We start from the raw sequence: 24,808 nt of genomic DNA on the forward strand, positions 1-24,808 counted from the left end.
GACCTTCACCATTAAATTTCAAATTTCATTACCTAGCACTTAAATATTTTGTATAAAGCTTTGAAATGATAAATGTTTGCACTAGGAGTTTATATTTTAATTTTTCATAAATATTTTTTTTTGTGGCTGCTTTTATTATTGTCCTAACATTATGGCACTTATTTTTGTTGCAACGTCATTTATTAGTCATTTATTAGGAGCAATCATCGGAATCAGAAATACGTAGGTAAACATTAACCATAAAGAAAAATGGCAGGTTACACTCGACAGCATCATTACCTGAAAGTATGTCATTATAAATTAATTTTAATAGCTGAATCAAATTTTAAATATTTATGGAGGTTTAAAACTTATCATACTGAAAGTGTAATTATTTTTATTGTAAATTATGAATAAATGTAAAATAAAAATTAATTTCTATACAGGGTTACTATTATATAGTTATATGAAAATTCCTAAATTTTGTTAACATAAAATATAAATTGCAATATAAATTTTATGAAATTTTTTTTTGAAAGGTTGGCCAGGCTATCATTTCAACTGAACTGCACATTTTAAGAGTTATTGGAAATGAAAGCTGGTTCACACATAAATTTTTAGAGGTGAATATAGTTGGTTTGTTCTCTTGTTTGATTCCTTTTGTCTTTTTATGGTAAAACTTATTCAGATGCTAGTTATCTTAAAAATATTTATTCAGATGCTAGCCATTTTAAAAGCTTATTCAGATGTCAGTTATCTTAAAAGCTTATTCAGATGCTAATTATCTTACAAATAGGGGAGAGTGGTGTACCTCAGAGGTATTTTCAAACTTTGACAAATATTTAAAAAAATACTTATAATATGATCTGTAACAATATATTTTCTTTAACTTGATGATATTAGTTACTCTAGAATTTTTTATTAAACATCCAGACATTTTTTCATCCCTTTTTTTGATTTTAAAAAATAGCTTACACTACAGCCAAGGTACACCACCGGTGGTGTACCTTGGAGGTATGTATGTTGTACCTTGGAGGTATCATTGTTTTAACAAATTAAGTACTCAACATGGTAGAAATTTGATATAATGTTTACTTATAGGATAATTAGACTTCATATCAGCCTTATTTAAGATAATATTAATCAAACTAGTTAAATTTATATTTTCTTGTTTTTGTTATACTGTTTATTAATTTATATAATTATATATGGTTATAAATTTAAACTAATTCAAATTTAGAAGTATTAAAAACTTACAAAAGAAATAAAGTTTATTAAGAAAAGAGTAATAACAAAAGTTTACATTAAATTTTAGTAAATTTAAGTCTTTCACTTTGATTTAGTATTTGTCTACTCTACATTTAGGTTATCAAAGGTAATACCAAATGATAGTTTTTCCAGCTGTCGTGCTGAACCTCCTGTTATAGAGGGATGCGGCAACTGAAAGACCATGTCTGATTTGTCCAATTCATACAGAGTTTTATCTTTTCTAGTAAATCTTTGTGAGTTTGTGTCCTTTTTCAAGTACTGAACTTTAAAAAATGTGTCAGCAACTTCAAGCACCTCTGCTACAATGTTTTTTACAGCATGTTTGCCATGAATCTGTGCAAAGATAAAAACTCCAGACTGGATTTTTTTAAAATCTGAATCTTTCATAACCTCGAAGTCTATTTCTGACTGAGTAGATACTATGTCAGATACAACATCTACATTTTCCTCTAATTCTGTACTTTGCTCCAAGGTAAAGCTCAGCTTTTTTTTCAAAACATGTTGTTTATTATGAGCTTTGCCTTTCATTTTATTGCCATCTTTTTTTTTTTTTTTTCAATTTGTTGTGTTACCGGGCTGGAAGTTAAAATGCAAGACTTTTTTTTAGGACAACCTCTTCCAGTTTGTTTTTGTGGTTGAGCTTTTGGGTAAGGTAAAATAATATCAGGAGATACGATGTTAGCGTTTATCTGGTTTGCAAAAGAAGCAGGACTACAGCTAGTTACCTAAGTGTTGGTTGAGGCCCAGGTCTGCTCAAAAAGTCTTCAATATGCTTACTTTTGTTTCCAGGCTGGTCTTCAGACACAGGCTGCGGTCAATCTGTTATAGTGGATGACAAGAACTCATAATCTTTGAAAATGTTTTTATTCAGTGGATGAAGGCCACTTACTAGAAAACTGTGCGTAATGTTGTTTGGAGTAAAAGCTAAGGGAAAAGCTTGTCCAACAAATTCTGATACATCATAGATTGTTGCTGGTTTCCCAGTTTTGCCTGGTTTTAACATCCAATCTTTCATTTTATTGTTATAATATGTCTTAAATAGACCAAATACACATCTGTCTAAAGGTTGCATTTTGTGACTAGTGTGTGGATGAAATGTTACCATTGTAATCCAATTATATTTTGCTAGCTGGATTGTTGGTATTAAGATATGACTCTCATGGTTGTCAAGTAAAAGAATAGAAGAATTTTCCTTACTTCAACATGTGTGCTTTACAAAATGTTTCATAAATCCTAGAAACAAGTCTTCATTTGAGTATCCCGATGGGTTTGCTCCACCAAGTGTATCTTCTGGGGCCCCTTTTAACATAAAGTCCTTAAACTTCTTATGAGGGAAAATCAACATTGGAGGCATAAAGCCACCTCCAGCATTTATTGCTCCAATCATTGTTATACTATATCGTCGTTCACCACTAGTCATTCCGCCAACCTACTTTTGACCTTTTTATGCTAAAATTTTGGGAGGATTATGGACAGTGCTAACACTGGTTTCGTCAACATTTCATATGTTAAGTGCTGTAATACCTTGATTTTGTTCAAGCCTAAGAGCTACTTCATAGTTAAAAGCAGTTGAGCGTGCAAGACTTGTTGCCTCAGGCTTTCTAAGTGATAATTCTTTAGAATTCTTTTTCCGGAAGATTTTCAGCCACTCTTTTCCAGCCATCTAGTTTTTATCCCAAGATGCATCATACTTTTTTTAATTTGCTTTCCCAAATTGGTAAGCCAATATTTGAACATCTTTCAAAGTCAGTCCATAATGAAGATCAGCAGCTTTCAAAATGTAATCAACTAGAAGTTTATCTTCTTCTACTGTGAAGACTTGCTTAACGTTGTTGTCTTTCTTGTAACAAATGTTTTCTAAACCTGATTCAAGGAATTTGTTTCTGTGTCTTCTTAAGGTTGTTTCAGGAATATCAAAGTCCATAGAAGCTCTGTATATAGACAGTTCATTGTTCACTATAAGTTTTACAGCTCTTTCTATGTCTTCTTTTTGTATAGGTTTTCTTTTAAATCCATTTTTACTTCTAGGCATTTTATTGATTTTGTATTTTATTTGGTTTTTCTGAAAATAAATGAAAAACATCAAAAGCAATCAAATATCAGTACATTTAATTTCTCACAAAATGGAAGGACATCATAGTTTTTAAAGCATAACTGAAAATGCTTTTATTAGTATTTAATTATTTTTAATTACTTCGCTATTTATAATTAAGCTTATTACAAAAATAATTATAATGTAACAAAGAAATACACACATCTTATTACACATATTATACTAAAGAAATTCTTAATTAACAAAAATAATAATAGTAATAAACTATAGCGACATTAAAGAAATACTTTCATGACAAACTTACTCAAAATAGTATTTACAAAATCATGCAAGTGTGTACCTTGGTGGTACCACCAAGGTACACAACATTAGCTACCTCCAAGGTACACCGCTACCATAGTTTTTACAAAATCGCAACCATATATTTATAGTTTAAGAGTTAAGCAGTTTCAAACATGCATAAATGTAGCTAAAAACATGCTTTACAAATTCTGATAATCAGTTTTAAAATAAAGTTTATACCTGCAGTTGTAAAAAAAAAAAATATATCCTAAAAAAATTATCTTTTGGTGCTGAAAACAAACTTTTATTTTTATTGCAACAATAAATGTGTTAAGCAGTGGTAAAACAACTTATTATGAGCCTTTAATGGCCAATACATGCAACTAAAGTTCCAGTTTGAATTCATCTTTCAAGATGGCACCAGAGTTGATGTGCCTCCAAGGTACACACACCTCCAAAGTACACCAATCTCCCCTACTTCTCATTTTTGCCATTTAAAAATTGCATTAACAAATATAGAAAATAAAAACACTTAATTAAAAAATTTTAAATAAAATTTTTTTCCATCTAACCAAATTTTGTCAATTCGTCAATGCTCAAGATAGTTATGAAAGTGGTCTCAAAATATAGAAAATTTTATTAGGCAGCTAAATTATAAATTTATTATAAGTTAATTAAGTTATAGCCATTTAAAAATTTATTTTTATTTGTCATTAAAAAAAAAAGCAAAACAAAAAAGATAATGGTGATCCATATTTAAAAACCTTTAAATTTGTTCAAAAGACTTTGTCTATATTAAAAAAGGCTTTATTTTGGAAATTAGTAACCAACCAGGCCTGATAGTTGACCAGAAATGGCTATAGCCAGGGCTGCTTAAAATTTTCTTTAATCAAAATTATTATTTTACTAAAAGTTATATATTAATGAAGTAATGGATATTATATGTCACAATAGAGTAATAGGTATAATGATATTACAGTAAAGACTTTTATTCAAAATTTTACAACCAATAATTCATTAAACAAAATGTCAGACATTAAGAAAAGTAGGGATAGTAGGTATGATTTTTCAATCTAAAAATAAATCTACAAACTGTTATAGGTGCCTAGTTCAAGGTTATTTTTTAATGTTTTTAATAATTGCATTTTTTTTTTTTTTCTTTTCATTAATATTTGTTAAATGTTTAGCAGTGTGATGTGTGGTAGAAAAGCTTTAAACTTTTATTTCCCTAAAAAACTTAATTATAGTTAAAACTACATTTATATCATTTGTAAAATTATTTTTTTAAAACAGAGAATCATAATCATGTTACAAGATTATATAGTGGTCCAAGTAGAAAGAAGTTGCTCATTACTTCATCAAATACATTTTGCACAAGGTATGTTAATCTACTGATATTTACAAATAATTTTTTCTCTTTTATCTATATTTCTATCTGCTTTAAAAACTCTTTTTAGATGATTTGCTTGCTGTGTGTTGCCAATTTAAAAAAAACAGATGTGATTTTGTACTTACTCGTAAAAAAGTATTTTTGAAATAATTATTTTACTATTTGTTAAAATCATTTAAGTTCTCTAATTTGCTAGAAGAAGTTGTATATTTTTATTCTTTTTAATACTTTGCCAAAGAATCATCAAGCCTGTAATAATGGTTAGTATTTTGTTATTCATTTTATTAAAGGTTCTCCAATTTTTTGATAAAAAAAGTTTTATTTCAATAAATTTTTTGGTATTTAAATAAAGAACTTTTTTGCAGGTGGAATTTACAAAGATTATTGTGATTTCTCATATATGTTGTTTATCACCGTATCTCCAGTACTTAAACATATCTTTAAAGACAATTTGGTAAGATAAGTTAAAGATCATTATATAATATATTTAAGTTATTTGTCATTGTTTTTGTATTTGTTAAAACCACAAAATCTTTTTTTAGCAATGTAGTAATTACGATGCTCTGCTCTTCAACATGGGTAATTGAAGAAATTCCTTCTTTCAGTTGTTGCTGCAGAGAATTTGCAGCATTTTGACTTTCAAACACACTTTCATTTGTGATTTCTTTTACTACTTCCTCCACCTCATTGTGGTCAGTGCTGTTATTGTCACAACCAGATATATGAATCCTTTTAAAAATTTCTACTGCCAAAGCAATTGGGGCAGCTTTTGAAGTATAATCAAAATATTTATTGGAATGTGGGATATTTCCTGTTTCTAAGAAGATCATTAATGTCATAAAGTTTTTATCTCAATGTTCATTTATTTGTTTTTTTATCTATTTTGATAAATTTTTACTTATATTCATTTGTAATTGATCTAAGCTTTCAAATATAAACTTACAAACACCTTCAGTGGGTCAGAAGGGTTGCTGAGTTATTACTTAGCTCCTTTATTGCAGTTTCTAGCAGTAATAGGAGATTTAATAGTTCTTTTAGAGTTGATATATTCTCTTCTGAAATGTTTTGTTGCCTTAATTCAGTTAAAGTTTTATCTACAAGATCCTTTATTTCCAAGACTTGTTTGAGCATTGTTATCAATGAATTCCACTGAGTTTTAATATCTAGCATTAATTGCAATGTCTTGCCCTCTTGTTCAATAACATATCCTTGTAAAATGCTGTTTTTGACTGCAGAGGTTTTTATCATCCTTATAATTCTTCTGAAGTTTTTTATAACTCCTTGAAAATCTTGCGTGAGATCTATAATTTCCATATTTTCCTCTAGTTCACAGATTATGTTAGCATCGTCAAAGTTATTTGTATTCAAGTCATTATCATTGTTTTTAACAGATTCATCTATTATATCTTTGTTAACATAATCATAGCTTTTATTTCTTTGTCTTCTTCACAAAATTTTGGTTGTTGCTTCTTATACAGTACATTGGTTATTGCTTAATGCAAGCCGTGGTTATAGCAAAGTTGAGATATGATGCCTTATATTCTTCCATACTTGACCATAACAGCGACTCCATCATGTGTTGATGATATTATATCTGTCTTGATGTCAATTTCAAATTCTTCCAATTTATTTTCAACATATAGTTTTGTTTGTTCTGTGTTACATGTACTTTTTATGTGAACTAACCCCAAAACATATATTTCAAATTTGTTGATTAAATTATCAACAAGGGCATGAAGTGTAACATTGAGATATCTATTCATAGAGTTATCAGTCCACTAGTCTACTGTTAGTGAAAGTTTAAATTTTTTTTCTTTAGATCTTTGATAATACTATTTCTATTTTTTTTTATTTCATAAAATTTCAGAATGCTTCTTGTCACATTATTAGAACTTTTAGGCATGTTAAAGCCTTTACTTGTAACAAACCCATTTATTCCTTGTGATTTCACTATGGAGTTCATTGAAAAACCATCCTCTGCTACACATCATGATAAAGTGTCTTCCAATATTTTAGTTTTCAGAAATTTTGTTATACTATTGTCAACATAAGTACTTTTAAACTTTTTAGAAGTTGATGGTCTGTTTTATTCACAACTTATCTCAAACAAATTTTCATTAGTAGCAGATAGGTTAGAAAAATATATATAAATTTTGTGAATTTTTAATTGATTAAGAAGTGGCATTGTAGATGATCCTTTACATCCTAGTTTTTTACTGTAGTGTTTACAGAGAGCAATGTTTCTAGTTTTTTTAATTTCTCTTAAAATGGCTCCGAACTTCAGATTGTTTTGACATTGCTACAACTTTTTAAGTGTAAGAAATTAATAAGTTAATAATAAATGTAATATATAATTAATATATGCAAAGATAAATGGTAATCATAAGATAAGTGTAATAAGTGACTTATTAAACTAGTTTGCTTATAACAAATTTAAAACAAACTGCATTAAAATCCAATTACAAGTAAACTGTTATAACATTTATAATAGTTTACAATAATAATAAAAAAAATATGATAACATGTAAATTATATAGCAAGCTAAAAGGAACTAAAAGCAATATATTAAAAACTTAAAAAAACTTTTATCACTTGTATTTTACTTTATATAGAATCCTTTCATTTACAAAACTTTCTTAGCCAAATACCATTACATTTAAAGCTAAATCAAAGAAAACATTAGAAAAAATATATAGGATGTTAACTAACATCTCTTATATTATTTATAAAGTTTTCATAAAATGTATACATAAAAAAGTATGTATGTACTTTATGTTCAGGAAAGTATAAAAGCAGCTGATGCAACAGGGTTCATTAAAGATCATAACAGTTTATTTTATCCTGAAAACCAAAACAGATCTGTGAGCAGAAAAAGGTTTGAAAAAAGTCCTTTTTTTTTTCAAATCTACAAACTTAAACAATTTGCAACACAAATCTAATTAACAATGAGTTACTAAAACAATTTAAAAATTTGTTGCTGTAGGCAGAAAATTAAAAATAATAACTTTAGCGTAATATATAAAGAATCTATAAATATCACTTAGAGCAGGAATTACTAAATCATTCTCAACAAATGTCATAGAAAATTTCCTACTACAAAAAATAGATAAATTGTTATAAATGTATCAATAATCTGTACAACTTTAGGTTGTAAAGACAGTTTTGTGCTCTTTTTATCTTTTTCTTTTCATGATAAAGTTCTTTACTTTAGACTGGATAAAAATTTGAAGGAACCAGTTACATGTCTAAATAGAAACAAAGGTATTCCAAATAAATTGTTATAAAGCTATGTAAGATAAATTATCTCATTTTGCCTATAAATTTTCTCTGAATTAGCCTTAAGAGTTGAAAATAGGAAGTTTCAAAATTTGTTATGTCTAAATTAAAGCTGTTCATTTCATAGAAGCTGAGTTTGCAAATAACCATTGCAGGTCTGAAAAATGCTATATGATAAACATTACAGGTGAAGACATTAAAAGCAATAAAATAAACACCAAAGTGAGTGAAAATAGTTGTTCTTCAGCAATTAATTCTCTGTTTACAGAAGATAATACAGTAACCATTACTGATAATGCAGTGAGTACAACAGCTTATATGAAAACCAAGTTCCATAATAAACAAACTTCAAATGAGATTGTTGCAACAACAAGGAGTATAAAAACAGGAAATAAATGGAGCTGGAAGCAATCAAACATAGCTAAACAATGTTTTGAATACAATTTTAGTGATGAAGAAGATTTTTCATGTGCTACCAAGAAAATTAAAAGAAAAAATTTGTCACAGTGTGCTAAAGTAGAAAGGAATAATGCTGTAAAGAAATCCAAATTTACATTTGAAGATTTAATTAATTCATCAGATTCTCGGAAGATTCCTTTACTTGATATTGCTGCAGTTGAAAGTTTTTCCAATATTATGGAAAGTGATGAGGAGGTAGAAAAACCATCTAATCCTCCTCCAAAGTAAGTGTGTGCTATATAAAACAATATTGTAATGAGTAAGCAAGTATCAATAATCGTAGAAGCAGATACAGGTTGAATGTTGTAGTTGGAAGCCATTTTCATGTTTAGGGGTTAGAATTGTAGGTGTTAGTTTTTACAGGTTTGCATCTACATTAACTATTGATGAGGTGAGGAATATAGTTCAAAGTTTTGAAAAAGATATCTATCAAGTATTTGAAGGAAAGGTATTTTTTTCTGAATTTTAAATTGATTAATATTTTTAAAAAGATTTATCAAGTGCAACTAAATTAGTGAACATATGAGGTTTAATGTACCAAGCAACACAGCTTGTACAAACAACACAGCAAAATTATAAGCCCTTGTAATGAAAAAATAAAAATAAATTGCATATATAAACTAATATATAGAAAATAAAGTAAAATTCATACACTAGGCTTATTATTTTTTTGTTTACTTTTTAGATGTTCAAATAATGGATTGTTACATAAGTTTGTTTTTACTTATGAATTTACTTGAATGATTTTATTTCATTAGTGAGGATAAATCTTTCTGGAAAGTTAGCATTTTAATATTTTCTAAATGTTACTTAAAAAAGTAACAAGCAGTATATTTACAAATAAAATCATTTTGGGTGTGTATTTGATCAAATAAATGTTAGGAAATTAAATGGGCTTGTTAAATCTTAAAAGAATTATCTTTGTGCAAAATTGAGAAAAATTGATGTTGGATTTTAAAATCAAGATTTTTTATTTGATGTACAATAAAGTTAAATCTGCCATTTTGTCATCAAAAATAGTTAAAAATCTGTTTTAAATTGCTGAATGACATAGCACAATACAAACAGAATGTAGTGTATAACAGTAAGTTTAATTCAACACCTTTATATATTTGTTGAAAAGTTTGTTTTAATTATCTGAATAAAATTCTAGAAATGATTTAAATATTGCTGTGTGCATACCCAAATATAAAACAAGCAATGTTAATTGAAATGCATCTGTGCGATGATTGTTTCTGATTGAAAAAAGTTAAAGGTTGTATTAAAGTTCCCTAGTACAGTACCCTAGGACATTGAGAAGGCAGTTTTGCATTTTTTTTTATCAAATTTTCAGCATTTGTTCATATTTTTATTGTTATTATTTTGCAAACTGTTATTTTTCAATATTTGCAATTCAAGCAAAACATTTGTTGTGTAAAATAGTAAAGCGCACTCATACTTTTTATCATTTAAATCTTTTTTAAGTTGAGAATTGTGTTTTCTGATACATTTTCTTAGCCACTTTTTAAATATTTTCTGTTGTATTTGTTAAAACAGTCCACTGATTAGTAATCTTGACAAAAAGTATATAAATTATGAACACACATGAATGTGTTAAGTATTCTGTTCATAATACAGTAGTAACAGATAAATTGTGGGCCAAGGATTATCTAGAACTGTTTTGTTTGCTCCCAGAAGATGTACTCAAACTTATATTTCTCTGACATTACTGGGAGTGTCATAAGTTTAGACTCTGCAATTTTCCAAAAATAAATTATATATTTATGAATTCCAAATTCTAAGTTTTTATGAAAGATTCAAAAAAGAGAACCTTCAAATTAATATTTCAAAGTATTTAAAAAATTTAATTTGTTTCTTTTTTTCTAATTTTTACTTGGTCATGTAGTATTTTTTTCGGTTTAAAAAATTGTTTACCTAAATTGAGGATGCAGACTTTTGAAGACTTTTGGAAATGAAAGTTTTTTATGGTAGTATTGCAACATACTGAGTCCACAAAACAAGTTAAAACCTTAGGATAATAATTAACACTGATAAAGACATTTGTATTGTGCTAGGCTGCCTGCAGATGTATCTTTTCCCTCTGAATCTAAAATAGATATGCTATGAAATAAAAATATTGTAATGTTTTTTTAATTTACAAAGTTGAAAAATTTTGCTACATGCTACACTGTAAAAACCACTTTAATTGTTTATTCCTAAAAAAATGAAGTGATTCAATTTACTTTCTTTAAAAAATAATTAAAGTACAGTTTAAGTAGGTTTTGTTTTTCTAGGCAAACTGTAGAAGGCATGATGCTTATAAAAATGGTGGAAGAGATAGAGGTTTAGTTTAATTTAAAAAAGTCAAATCAATTTTGATAAATGTTCATTTTTAAATTTTTTTATTATTATTTTAGCATGTCTTAGAATGCAGACCAATAATGGATTTCTTACTGAAGAACATGAAGAAGTGATCTGCCATTTTCTACTTGAAATGTTTTGTGCAAAGAAATCAAAAGTAAGTCTGGTATATTCTCTTTAAGTAAACCAAGGTTTCAAAAAAAAAGCTAAATGTGAGGTCTATGTGCAGTATGAAAGTCAGTGTAATTAATAAACATAAGTAATAAAATTTATATATTGAAAAGTAAATTTTGGCTTTTGCCTTTTCTATGAATTGTCTTTTTTTTTTTTCTTCATTCTTTATGTTTTCTGTTTTTTTCAAATGTTCCCTATTTCTTTTTTTTATTTTTGTGTTTACTTAATCTTTTTTTAACAAGTTGATTTCTTTTTCACAGTATTTTGATTATATTATGAAAGTACTTCTTCCGGAGACCATAGCAATGTTTTATGCTAAAGTTGCTAATGTATCAATTGAAGAGGTACTTGATGTTTATTTTTATGAATATTTTGAAAAAAAAAAAATTATTATTTGTTTTTTGTTTTTTTTTTTTGTTTTTTTTTTAAAGTTTATTTAGTTATCAATTTTTGATGTTTAGGCAAATAATATCATTAACAATATCATCAGCAATAACAAATGACAAACTTTATTCTGCAGTTTTACTTCTGTTTTTTGAATAAAAGGAGTTATAATTAAACCATTCTGTGTTTGAAAGATAAAATTTTTTTAAATGTAATTTTTGTTAATAATTTCTAATTAAATATCTATGTGGATATTTGTAGAGAAAATTGTATTTATATCTTCAGTAAAATCAAATACTAAATTAAGAGTTGGTTAAGCTGAAGGCTAACTTTCAACAGTATTATTATCTTTTATGATTGTAATTTTAAAAAAGTCTATTATAGATAGGTAAATCTTTAATAAATAGTAGAAGTTGCTCTTTCATGAACTATTAAGACATTTATTCTCTGATTCTAAAAAATCTCTTTAAATTTTGCTATAAATTTACAGTTTAAATGGAGAAGGTGAACTTACAAGCTCAAATAAATCATAAGATATTAAAATATGGCGAAATGATCACAATACAATATAGCTAAATGATATAGTAAAAAGATCACATAAAATAATGGGAATTTTTTTAAATATTAAGAATATTGATGATTTTTTAGATCAAGAATCTACAGCTGCCCCATTATTTTTAGATTAAATAGTTTTTTTTAAATAAAACTTGATACTGATTTTTTTTTATGTTGATAAACAAAGCTTGTTTAATTAGCTATAGGATAATAGTTTTACCAAAGTTTATAAAATTTAAATATCAATATGTGTTTATAAATTAATGATGTATTTCTTCAAAACCAATTTAGTTTAGACGCATTATTTTACTTGGATATTTTTTTCAAATAATAATTTTTTTTTTCTTACAAATTGAGTATTTAAATGAGACAACTAATACTTTTGCTTAAAAAAAAAAACATTTTTAGTGATTGTAATTTGACTTTGTAAGTCTTATTAAATATAAATTAGTGTGTTTTAAACTGTAAAAATTAGACAAAATAAAGTGCAAGTTGTTGGTTAATAATAAATAACATGTTTAACAAGAAGATTGTGAAAAAAGTTTGTATATTAAAGAATTGTATGAGAACAATAAACATAAGGCTATAAACACTGTAAGTGATTCGTTAAGGCCTGGCAGGCCCTCAGAAATTGAGCTACCGAGATGTCAGCTATTTTTAATCAGTTAGGATTTATTCTTAGGCTCAGTAATGGAAGTTTCGCTGAGTTGTTCAACCAGAAGTTACTAGTTGTTAGTGTATGCACTGAGACATTAAGAAAAGAGTTAAAGAAATAAAAAATAGGATTGCATACAGCACTTAGAAAATACTTTTGTCAATGACTGATAGATCAAAGCAATTTTAGTGGTGTAAAATTAGATTGCACTGGTCTGTAGAAAACTAATCAAAAGTTGTTTTCAATGACAAGTCTAATCTTGAAGTGGTTTACCACAAAAAGTAAGTGACTGTCAAACGGCTGTACGATGAGAAGTATTTACGTACTAAGGATCCTAAATGGTGTAGAACCTTCTGGAATCTGGTTCATTGAGATTAATGTAACAGTCATATCATGGTGTGCACAACCCTACTGAAAATATTTGGTTATGGATAAGTAGAAAAATGGTAACCACACATATTACATCAATCACACATACCACAAAGGACCTCCAAGAACTTTGGTTGGATGTCACACACAAATTACGCATAAAACTGGTCAAATATATGCCTAAATGCATCAGAGTATGTTACAAAGCTAAAGTAGGTTACTTTAAGAATGACATTTGTATTTTGTCTATTCTTTATTTTTACTTTTGAATATTATGCATTATCCGTTGTGTTTTATTTTTTACAAAACAACGTTTCTTTTAAAAACATTAGTATACTCAGTAATAAGTTTTAAAAAAATATTTTTTCTGAAATCCTAACCGTTCAAATGCAAATTAATAAAAGCTGCCAAATATTTTATTAAAATATTTGTGTGTCTAAATATACTGGGGCAGCTGTATACAAACCTGATCACTTGGGGAAACAATTTGTTTTTTGCAGTTGGTTTGCTCTCGTTTTATATATTTACTATACCAGCTTCTCAAAAACCGATACTCAAAAGTCAAATAGAAAGAGGAAACAAATTTTTTGCTATACGTTTACTTTAAACCTATTTGAGAAATAATCACTTTGTTATTGATATTGCTCTCGAAAGCATTTTAAAATATATACTTTTTATTCATTAATTTAGATAAACAATATTTTGTTCAGATTAGTAATGATTGAAAGGCATAATAAAATTTTAAAATGTTGAAGTGAGCATAAAGTGAGTAAAGAGGGTTTTACAAAAAGAGTATTGGCATCGATGTCTAAATTAGTCAAGTCAAAGAGGAACCAAAATGAGAGTTATCAAGGGCAGGCATGTAATATTTTATACAATAACACTGCATTGCTGTATTATCAAATTTAGCAACATGACAAGATACTACAAATGGCTAAAAAGTAAGTATTTTTTTAAATATCATTACAGGATCATTTAACTATATCAAGCATATTACACTGATTGCATAATCAAGATTATTATATTATCAAAATAAATTTTATAAAATTTATGTTTCACTCATAAAATTAAAAATAATAAATAATTAAGAATGAAAGAAAGTAAAATTATGTCACATTATGCTAGCAAAATTATATTAGCAATGCTGCTGTAGGGAAACTTTATTTTATTAATATTAAAATATAGTTTTTTACAATTATTTTGAGTTTATAAAATTATTATTTTTTTTTTTTTACACAACATCCTATTTTAAGGGTTTTTATTTTTCTTCAAGTTAAATATTTACTGAAAATTGTTAATTCCATTTAGGATAATATTTTTTTAAGGGTAATCCACAAACCATATGGGAAGGAAGAAAATTTTTGATTAACGTCTTATCTCGAATTATTTCCTTTTATAAGCTTTATCATGAAGTATTTGACATCCTAACTTGATACAGAGAGAGGTAAATCTCGTCGAAGATAAAGTGTTATGTTTGAGTGGGTTAGGTGCTGGTTTTATTTGTGGTTGAATGGGGATATATTTTAAATAGTGGTTTCAAATCTTTTTTAGCTACAAAATTCTTTTTCTTTTCAAAAACGATAAATACATGTTGAGCAAAGTATCGCAAATGTTGAAATTGACTTTTTAGAAGCAAGATTCATAATCGATTTTTTTTAAAGAGATCTATAATTTTTAGTAGCAAATTCTCAATTTGTTTATTTTTCCTAAAAAAAGATGGGATTTGTAAAAAGAACAATGTCTAATCCGCAAATTCATCAAATCAAATCAAGATTAAAATGATAATTTTTTGAGCAAGTGCAGACACATTTCCAGTCCTTTTACATTAAGGATTAAATCATTGAGAAATAATTACTGACTGTAATTCACTTCACAAGAATTTTTCATAATGATATCCTAAGTCTTACATCCAAAATTATCCATTTCTATGACTAAATCCCAGTTCTTAAATTGTTCATTTGTCTGGAATCAACAACATGGTCTCTACCATATTTCATAACCACTCTGATAATGGGACTTGTGGATAACTTAAGATCAGTTATAAAAACTTAGTTATTCCACTAAAACAGACAATTAAACATAAAATAAATTCCATTACATACCAGTATCCTTTTTTGAAACACACTTCCGAATACCTTAAAAACAGATTTTAGGTCTAAGAATCTGTTCTTATATTTGCTTCATCATAAATAGTTACGCTTAACTTCGTTCTTTACTTCTACAATTTTTTTCTTTGTGTAGGTACACCTTATAATTTTTTATTTGTGTTACATGTACATATGAATATACACTGTCCTCCAAAACATTATAAACCAAATTTAAAAAATGCTTTTTTTCTACTTTGAATACTTATTACAGCAATTTTGTTTTTTTAATTACGCTTTGAATACAAAAAATGCTTAATATTACATATAAGAAAAAAGATTTGTACATAATAAGACTACTTGAAAATGAATAAACTTGTTTTTTTGTTTTTATTGGTATTTTAACGCAAAAATGTGGTCCTCCAAAACGTTAGCAACTTTTTATAAAAAAAACTCACGGAAAATCAGCAGCGCAAGTGTGGAAATAATTCCAAAGGCAATTGTTGTGTTGTAATTAATAGTACTTAACCAATTAGAATCAACTAATTGTTAATTTTTGTCCAGAGATGAATACGGAGTGTTGCAATTATTACAATATTAATTTAAGATCGCGTATATATGCTGTTTTGGATTATAATGGCAGGAAACAAGTATAATTTAGCTTTTCAAGAACCTATTGTAAAAGATTACAAGAAAGGAGTCAAACAAAAGGAAATTGCAACGAAATACTCCATTAACAAGTCAATTGTATGTCGAATAATCAAACGATTTATTAAAGTTAGTCCTTTAGAAACAGAACATGAGGGCGGAAGACCACTCAAAACATGTCGTTTCACCGATCGAAAAATTATTCGTCATCAGGTGCGGATCTAGCTTTTTTTTTGAGGGGTGCTGAGCAAATATGTACTGCGAAAATATGTTTATTAACCCCCCCCCCCCCCTTTGCACTTTGCGAAGAGGGGGGGGGTCATAAAAAAGGTTTTTATAAAGTACGGGGGAGAGATTCATCCAAAAGCGTAAAAGTTTGTTTAAGAGGTGTTCAAGGCAACGAATACGTACGTAGTTTGACTATATTTTTCATCAACTTTTTAAATTTTCAACCTCTTTTTTAACAAAAGAAAAGGCTATATCCCTCTGGGTCTTTTACCTGTCTGCCTGTCTTTTTATACCCTTTAAACTGCCTGTATTCTGATTAAATAATCAGATAAGAAAGGTTACAATTCTTATAAACATATCTATTTTATTTCCATAATAGTATTTTGTATGCAAAATAATGCAGCAACTTAATTTTATTAGCAGTAATTGACTTTTATATCATTAACAATTCAATAACAGAGTTACAGCTAATAAAATGATAAAAATAATTACTCTCGCCTGCCGAATAAATGGGGTTTAATTTCATGAACCCAAACGTTGAATACACAATTATTTTTATGACATATAACATAAACTAGGAATGGTATAAGAATTGAACAATAAAACCCAGTTTTGAAATGTTAAAAGTAAACAAATTTCTTACCATAACTGTGCTAAATTTCTTTTTCTAAACTGTTAGCTTATGACTAATATAGTAAATTTCAAATCATGAAACTTTACTAAATTAAAACCATATTTCAACTGTGGGAAAACTAAAATAAACTAGTAGAATAGTTACAAAATGTAGAACTGATAAAAGAAACTGTTAATAAAAATCTAGTTTCAATGGAACTATCCAAATTTTGCTTCTAATATGATTTTTAAACAGAAACTTAGAAATATATAAAGTAACCATCTAGTTTAACTTCTAAAAACACCTGCGCCTTGCACATTATATTGCAATTATAACACAATTGTATTACAACTCACTATTAAAAATAATTATTAATACTATGATATAATAAATTTGTGTTTTCATCAATTCTTCAGGATTTGGTAACATCAGTTTGAGAAAAAATAATTGGATGGTTTGAATAAAAATCTGCATTTGTATATAATTTGATACTGGTCAAACATCTAAAGTATTCTGACAAAGATTCGTTTCCAATTAATGATATAGAACAAGCATTAAATAAACAGTTTCCGTTTGGAGAAGTTCTAATAAAAAAACAAAAAATTAACATGAGCGAGGTAACATAATTTAATAATGTTATGCCACAAAATAATTATTACACAATTTTAAGTCATAAAATTACTTACTGGTAAATCATTTACTAAATGTAATTTTGGTATTATTCAAACATAAAATAAGTTATAACATAATTGATTATTTTCTCCTTGAAATACGATATAAATATATTATACTTAAGCATGAACAAAATTTTACTAGAAAAATATGTTTTTAAATTTTAAGCACCTAGCACAAAATTTTACACATCTTTCAGCTTAAAATAAAAATAAGTTTGTATTAAAATGTTTAAGCAAAAAAAGTTATATATGATTTCTTTATTTGCTATTAACCATTAATCAACACACACACACACACACACACACACACACACACACACACACACACACACACACACACACACACACACACACACATAAATATTTCGTTTGTTTTTTTATTTTTAAATTAATATAATTATTTAAGAAACAAATTATTACCTCACTGATTGATAATCGCTTTCTGCTCGAAATGATTGAGATAAGGAAACTGTATATTTGAAACTTTGCATATTTTATGCAATACACTTAGTTTAGATTTTTCATTAAACAAAAATTTTTCTCTATTAGTATTATGAGCTTCGACAATAACATTAGATAAAAACGATACCTTTTCTGATTGAACCCTATTTTCATCTAAAATACATCTTAAAATGATTTGAAGCATTGAATCTGCCATGTTTAGAACACTTAACCTACGAGTTAACCAAAAGCTTAGTGAAAACCCTTTTTTCTGATTTATGCGTGATTGGCTTGCACCCTTCAGAGATCTTTCTGATTGGGTCAGCACCCCTCAGAACCAGTTTTGATTAGCTTAAGAAACCAAGCCAATCAAAAATAGCTTCTGAGGGGTGCAGGCCAATCAAAAATAATTCTGAGAGGAGCAGGCGAATCAGAAAGCGGCTATACTGGAGTTTCCTAGTCAAAACATAAATATTTAAAAAATACGCTAGCGCAAACACAACAACAAAGATAATTATTTTCGACATCCTTCACAAAAAATTAAACCGCAAATTTTGAGTTGAATAAAATATTTTAACAATTTAATTTTTATGTATAAAAAAATGCGATAAAATGGTAAACTTTGCTTGTTGAAAGTTAACGGGTGCTGGAGCACCTTTTGAACCCCTCTGGATCCGCTCCTGGTCATGTTAAAAAAAATCCTTTTGATGCTAATGATACTATTAAAAAACTGAAATTTTCCGTGTCTAAAAATACAGTTTGTAGACGGTTACAATTTTCAGGACTTTTGAGCTTTAGAGCAGCAAAAAAAACCTTTCATTTCTCAGAAGAATAGAAAAGCTAGAATTGAGTTTGCAAATTCTCATAGAGACTGGACTATAAATGATTGGAATAGAGTACTCTGGAGCGATGAATCAAAGTACAATTTGAAAGGTCCTGATGGAAATTTAAAGGTAAGACATAAGGTAAATGTCTACGTACCTTTAAATTTCCTAAATAAACAAGAGGAACAATCAAGCATGGTGGTGGAAAAAGTGCAATGGTTTGGGGTTGTTTTTCTGGTTTTAGTGGAGTTGGACCTATTGACCGAATAAATGGCATTATGGATCAGTATGTTTATCGTGATATTCTCAAGGAAAAAGTGGTTCTTCATGCTGATAATAATATGCTTCTTTTATAGACATATCAACAAGATAACTACCCCAAACACACCTCTAAACTCGTTAAAGAACGGTTTGAAACAAATCAAATTAAAGTAATGAAATAGCCAGCTCAATCACCTGATCTCAACCCGATTGAAAATTTATGGTACCAAGTTGAACTCTCCCTAAAACACAAAGGACCCTTCAAAAACACCGATGAGCTATATAAAGCTATTAAAACCACGTGAAATGAGATTACACAAGAAAAAATTAACAATAAAAAAATAAACTCGTAGAGTCTATCCCGAGAAGATGTTCCTTGTAAAGGATATGCCATTAACTATTGATGTTAACATTTTTTAGGGTAGTTTTAAAAAAGTTGCTAATGTTTTGGAGGACCACGTTTTTGCGTTAAACTACCAATACAAACAAAAATTCACGTTTATTTTTTTTCAAGTTGTCTTATTATTTTAAAATCTTTTTTCTTATATGTAACGTTAACAATTTTTTTCATTTAAAGCGTAATTAAAAAAACAAAATTGCTGTAATAGGGTAAAGTAGGGTAATTTCGGCAGGGAGATAATTTCGGCACCCCTTCAAAAGACACCTAAAAATATTTATTTATTGGAATGTTAAAATCATAATTGGGTATTGTAGCAAGATAAACAATTATCCTAAAAATACTGCTTTAAACTTTTATTTTTACATTACAGGTACGTTAATTTATGATTATTAGCTTTTTCTTAACATTTTTACCAATTTGAAAATGTAGGATAAATGATTTTTTCTCGGAAATTTTTACCAAAAGTTGTTATTTATTTTATTCAAAAATATAAACTGAATAAAATGTGAGCAACAATAAGATGAAACTCAAATTATGTTACAAGATATAAAAGTTTCCCCAAGGACTGCTCTAAGGAGATAATTTCGGCATATAAATAGTTTTTAATTTCGGCAGTGCCGAATTTGCCGACCTGTGTTTTCTCTGAAACCAAAATGGAAAATCGATGGCTCCGCGCAAAATCGGACTATCTGCAATCTCCGCGGAAAACAAATTTGGCATATCTGCAATCTCCGCCAAAAACAAAATTGGCATATCTGCAATCTCCGCGTAAAACAAAATTGGACTATCTGCATTTTTGCCAGATACATTTTTGGACTATCTGCGTTTTTCGGGTGCATAAATTTTTGGTGGTGTTTCTTTAAATATTTGAAGTTTTTTATAAAATTCTACAATTTTTTAAATAATAGCGATTATTTAAACATTTATTAATAGCGATTTAGACACAAAACCTTGATCATAACTTGATTAAGTTTGTGAGTAATCAAGTTGTTTTAGTTAAGATAAATACGTTAAAAATAACTTATGTTATTGTTAATAATAACATAGCATATGTAACAAAACATTGTTATGTTACATACTAATTGCTAAATTCATAATACATACTTTGTCAATTTTATTTAGCCTTGTTGTTGTGACTAATAACTTTAGATCAAATTAAATTCTTATTATGTTATGTTGCATTGTTGCTAAGTGGTCTTTATACGCAAGATCTGCATATAAATATATACAGGATGTCTGCCATATCAAGGAAATGTCAGGGAATTCGGATATCTTCAAAAAAATCAGGGGATTATCAGGGAAATTAGGTTAAATTTTAGAAAAATCAGGGAATATGACTCTATCAAACTTATATAACTTAAATAAGTTGTATATAGTACACATAATCAAAAGTTTATTTGGCAGATAGTTTTATGAACTTCTCTTGGTATATTTAATGTGGGTTGTATTATTGTTTATATTTTTACAGTTGAAGAGCATTTTTCTAAACGATAAAAAGGTAAATATCAGGGAAAAGCCAGGGAAATTCAACTTAAAATATTGGCAGACACCCTGTTTATATATATATATATATATATATATATATATATATATATATATATATATATATATATATATATATATATATATATATATATATATATATATATAAATGTATATGTAAATGTATATGTATGTTTGTATGAATATATTAGTATATATAAGCCAAGTATAACAGGTTTACTAAACATAATACAAACATTTTACATTTTTACAATTAATACAACAGCAATTAATTATTGGAATTGTTGTCTTTTTATCATCTTTCATTTTACTTGTTATTATTAGTTTGGTTCAGTATTTATTAAAAATTTATGTCATGTAACTTGTTTTAATTTAAGGAGAACAGACCAATGTTTGGCAAGACCCATTGCAGTCACTATCTATATTTATTAAAAGTTGCTGATATTGTCTAAAGAATTGATCGTAATTCAAAAGTGATAAATTATGTGTTACAGCAAATTCAACATATGAAATGCAAGTTATGTTTGCACCTCTTACATAATCCAACATTAAGTCAAGCTCTTCATTATTTTAATACTAAATAACTAATTTTGTGAAAGATAGAAACAGAAATTTTTTATGAAAAGTATTTAATAGATGGAATAAATAGGATTTTCAGTTCTGAAAAAACAGGGCAGGAAAGGAAAATGTGACTAAACGTTAAATGTGTTAAACTTGTAGATTTACATAGAAATAAAAATTAAGAGTACAAGTTACTTTGCAAATAATGCTAATGTTTGGCTATCTGAAAACTTTTGATATATGTAGAAAACTAGTTTCAAGTTTTAAGTTCAATTTAAATTCAATTGTTGAATATGTCTAATTTCTTATAAGTGATACAAACTTATCTTTAGTTTATATTTGTTTGATATTTATATTAATAAAGTTTTTTTCTCAATTTTACATTTCTTATTTGTGCGAGTTAGACAGTTTTTTATAATATCATTTTTTTATTTTGCTATGATAGTATTATATTAAAATATTTATATTTACATCTTTAACCACATGTAAATACAGGTTTTATATCTAAACTTTTCCCCTCAGATCATTAAGGAGCTTTGCCATGTTTAAATGCACAAGTATTTTTCTCTTGTATCAAAGAAAAAATTTTTTTAAATTAATTTCATAAATGTAAATATATGATTTTTTTTCAGTCATATAAACCTTATCTACTTTCAAACATAAATATTTTCTGTCAACATAAATTTTTAAAATAAGAAATTTTAATCTTATTGAAACGGTATTATATATATTATTAACATAATATAAACAACTTGTAAATGAAAAATAATTTTACACTAAGAAAGATAAAATTCTGTTTACTTTAAATTAAATTAATATACAATATTATAGTATATTAGTAAAAGAAAAAGAATTTCTTAGTAGGATAAGGATGACCCCTGGATTTTGAAAATAATCCTAAACGTTTCTAAAAACATAATTTTTACACAAAGCGACAAAAATAGTCAAAGCTGAATAAACAATGTAAATAATGCTAAATTAATTTAATGTGCTAATTAACAGTGTCGGATTTAGATGACATTTGACTTTAGGTATTTTTACATCCATTATATTTTGGTTAGCCATCGAAATTTTTAATTTGATGTATACTTCTAGAAGATGTATAAATCTAGAATGATTTAAGGGTTGATTCCTTCCAAATCAAATTTCAAAAACCCCATTTTAGACATTTTCTACTTTTTTTAAATTTGTTATTGGGCAAAAAAAATCCAGCACTGTAAATATTGCCATAAATATAATTTTTAAATATAACATAACATTAAAAGTATATTATGCGGGAAATCATTTAAGTTGTTGTTTTTGGGTTATAAGGCAAACCGGCGTAGAATTCCCAAGCAGTTTTTCTCACAAATGTTTTAAGGTTCATCAAGTCTTTATATTTTGATTCTCCTATCGGAATTCTGGATTGATAAGTGTAAATAAGTTCAATTGACGTGTTAATATTAAGATTTTGCGGAAGAGGTTTGTAATCTTCAGTGGAAGAGTTACTTAGTTTATAACATATTTTTGGTTCTGGACTGTATTTCAGACATCTTATGTCTGTAACTGTTGCATCGCCCTTTTTAATACCTGGTCTGATTTCTGTGTAATATTTGATATTTGAAAAATTTTTAAAAAAATCGTATTTTAGAAACTTTACTTTATACTTTGGAAAAGATATTTTTGCATTTTTAATGAAAGCAATGTAGTCACGAGGCTCGTGTATTGCTCTACCTCTCAGATTTCTTTCGATATTTGCGTGTACACTGTCTCCTTCCATATGTATATGTCCTTTTTCCAAATATTTCTGTTCAATCATTAAATTATTTTGAACAGAAAATAAAAGAAGTGAATTTGCTATTACAGTACAACGATTTTGGTAGGTGCAGCCGTCAGAATATATTGTCACTTTATTTAAGTTGGGATTTTTTTCTTTATATTCTAATAAGTGATAAAATAATATCGAAGCAAACACATCACTTTCCAGCCACCCTTCGGTTTCATCCCATAAATAATTGGTTGCTTCTTTTGTGTGGAGGTTATAGATAGTTTGATTATGAATTTTAATCTTCTTTTTAAAATACAAAGCACTGGCAGATAAAACAGGGCATAAAAGAGTTTGCTGACAATCCATTGTTAAAACTAGTTCATTAAGGGAAACGTTTTTTTTATCGAAATCCTTACTATTTTGAGCTTGCGTTTTTAAATACCAGTGATCAGGGGCCAATGATATAAACAATTCGAAGTTTTTTTCGGGAAAAAAAATCTTTCGTAAAAACGAAATTTTTCACGTACGAAAAAAAGTTCGCAATCTCGAAGAATTTATCGCTGTTTGTATTTTTTTCGGCCATTGCTATAAAGCATAAAACGCATGCGTCACTAAAAGTCACGAACTTTTTTTATCCGTAATATATTGTGGTAATATAATAGTAATTTTTATTGTAAATTTTATTTAGTAGGCCTACTTAATAAATTTTATTAGTCATTAAGTATGCTGTGCTGTCCATTCTATTTATATGAATATTTTTACATTCTAGTATTTGGTGTTTAAAAAAATTGTGTAAAATTAAAGTAGGAACATGGATTTAATTTTTTCGGATGAAGACTTACATTTCGAAGTTGAAGAAAATGAGCTTCGCCACCGATTGCCTCGAGAGGTTGGTGTTTAAAACATTACTTAAAATTACTATATATATATATATTTTTTAATGATTTTTTATCGAACAAAATCAGAAATCAAACTAAATAGGCGCAGAAATTATATTTTTGTTTTGTTTTTCAATATCATTTTAGTTAAATGGTCGCTTTTTTAACGAAGATGTTTCTGACAAGGTTTTTCGAGAGCAGTATCGAGTCCCAAAAGCTGTATTAGATTTTTTAGAAACTAGGCTTAAATATGATTTGCAACATTACACTAAGCGCAAATAAAAGCATTTCAGTACTTCTACAAATAATGGTATTTCTTCATTTTATTGGCACAAATGTTTTTTTTCATGTTCTCAGAGACTGTCATGGAATCTCTACCAACACAATTTATCGTATTATACAGTGTAGGAGAAGCTATTTTCAATGTTAGTGTATTAAGTTAATAAAACTATTGGAAGTATATATATATTTACATATATATATATATATATATATATATATATATATATATATATATATATATATATATATATATGTATATTTACATATATATAAAATTGATATATACTATACATTACATCATGTTATCATTGTTGATTTTATATACTGTAATATATCTCTGCTGTTTTTGAATAGAATGATTAAATTGCCATTATTATTACCCTTGTTATATATCATTAGCACTGTTAGTAGTTTACTTTACATTAGTCTATAACTATTTGTATATAAACTTGAATGTAAAATCTTTATTTAGAAATATG

The 24,808-nt window shown here is 27.3% G+C and overlaps 1 protein-coding gene and 1 long non-coding RNA gene across 5 annotated transcripts; both read left to right on the forward strand.

The window, feature by feature from the left end:
- Nucleotides 1-44: 44 nt before the first annotated feature.
- On the forward strand, nt 45-21,572 carry LOC145183711 (uncharacterized). Of its 4 annotated transcripts, XM_090086160.1 has the most exons (15): nt 65-285; nt 519-602; nt 4,877-4,961; nt 5,041-5,108; nt 5,212-5,233; nt 5,339-5,427; nt 5,516-5,552; nt 7,754-7,848; nt 8,185-8,234; nt 8,377-8,932; nt 9,072-9,156; nt 10,982-11,030; nt 11,105-11,205; nt 11,483-11,566; nt 21,239-21,572. In XM_090086160.1, the coding sequence occupies exons 4-15, from the start codon at nt 5,041-5,043 to the stop codon at nt 21,311-21,313; spliced, it is 1,311 nt and encodes a 436-aa protein (XP_089942286.1). In that variant the 5' UTR covers nt 65-285; nt 519-602; nt 4,877-4,961; the 3' UTR covers nt 21,314-21,572. The 4 variants fall into 4 exon arrangements, with proteins under 4 accessions (XP_089942283.1, XP_089942285.1, XP_089942284.1 ...); XM_090086157.1 differs by lacking the exon at nt 5,516-5,552 and having other exon boundaries at nt 45-285; nt 21,239-21,568; XM_090086159.1 differs by lacking the exons at nt 5,516-5,552; nt 21,239-21,572 and adding an exon at nt 12,844-12,936 and having other exon boundaries at nt 45-285.
- A 2,048-nt stretch (nt 21,573-23,620) lies between these two features.
- LOC149889722 (uncharacterized) lies at nt 23,621-24,471 on the forward strand. Its single transcript, XR_016452121.1, has 2 exons — nt 23,621-24,058; nt 24,195-24,471. It is a non-coding gene; the product is annotated as an uncharacterized LOC149889722 (long non-coding RNA).
- Nucleotides 24,472-24,808: the final 337 nt, after the last annotated feature.

The sequence above is a fragment of the Hydra viridissima genome, unplaced genomic scaffold (assembly GCF_058129835.1).
Source record: "Hydra viridissima isolate aposymbiotic clone 2 unplaced genomic scaffold, HvirCarnegie_v1 scaffold_4, whole genome shotgun sequence".
Classification (NCBI taxonomy): domain Eukaryota; kingdom Metazoa; phylum Cnidaria; class Hydrozoa; order Anthoathecata; family Hydridae; genus Hydra; species Hydra viridissima.

What these genes read in the sequence shown, in the direction of transcription:
- LOC145183711 (XM_090086157.1), top strand. Translation starts at nt 250, where the DNA reads ATGGCAGGTTACACTCGACAGCATCATTACCTGAAA. An exon ending in ATCAAGTATTTGAAGGAAAG is followed by an intron (nt 9,157 to 10,981) that starts GTATTTTTTTCT and finishes TTGTTTTTCTAG; the next exon opens with GCAAACTGTAGAAGGCATGA. An exon ending in TTTGTGCAAAGAAATCAAAA is followed by an intron (nt 11,206 to 11,482) that starts GTAAGTCTGGTA and finishes TCTTTTTCACAG; the next exon opens with TATTTTGATTATATTATGAA.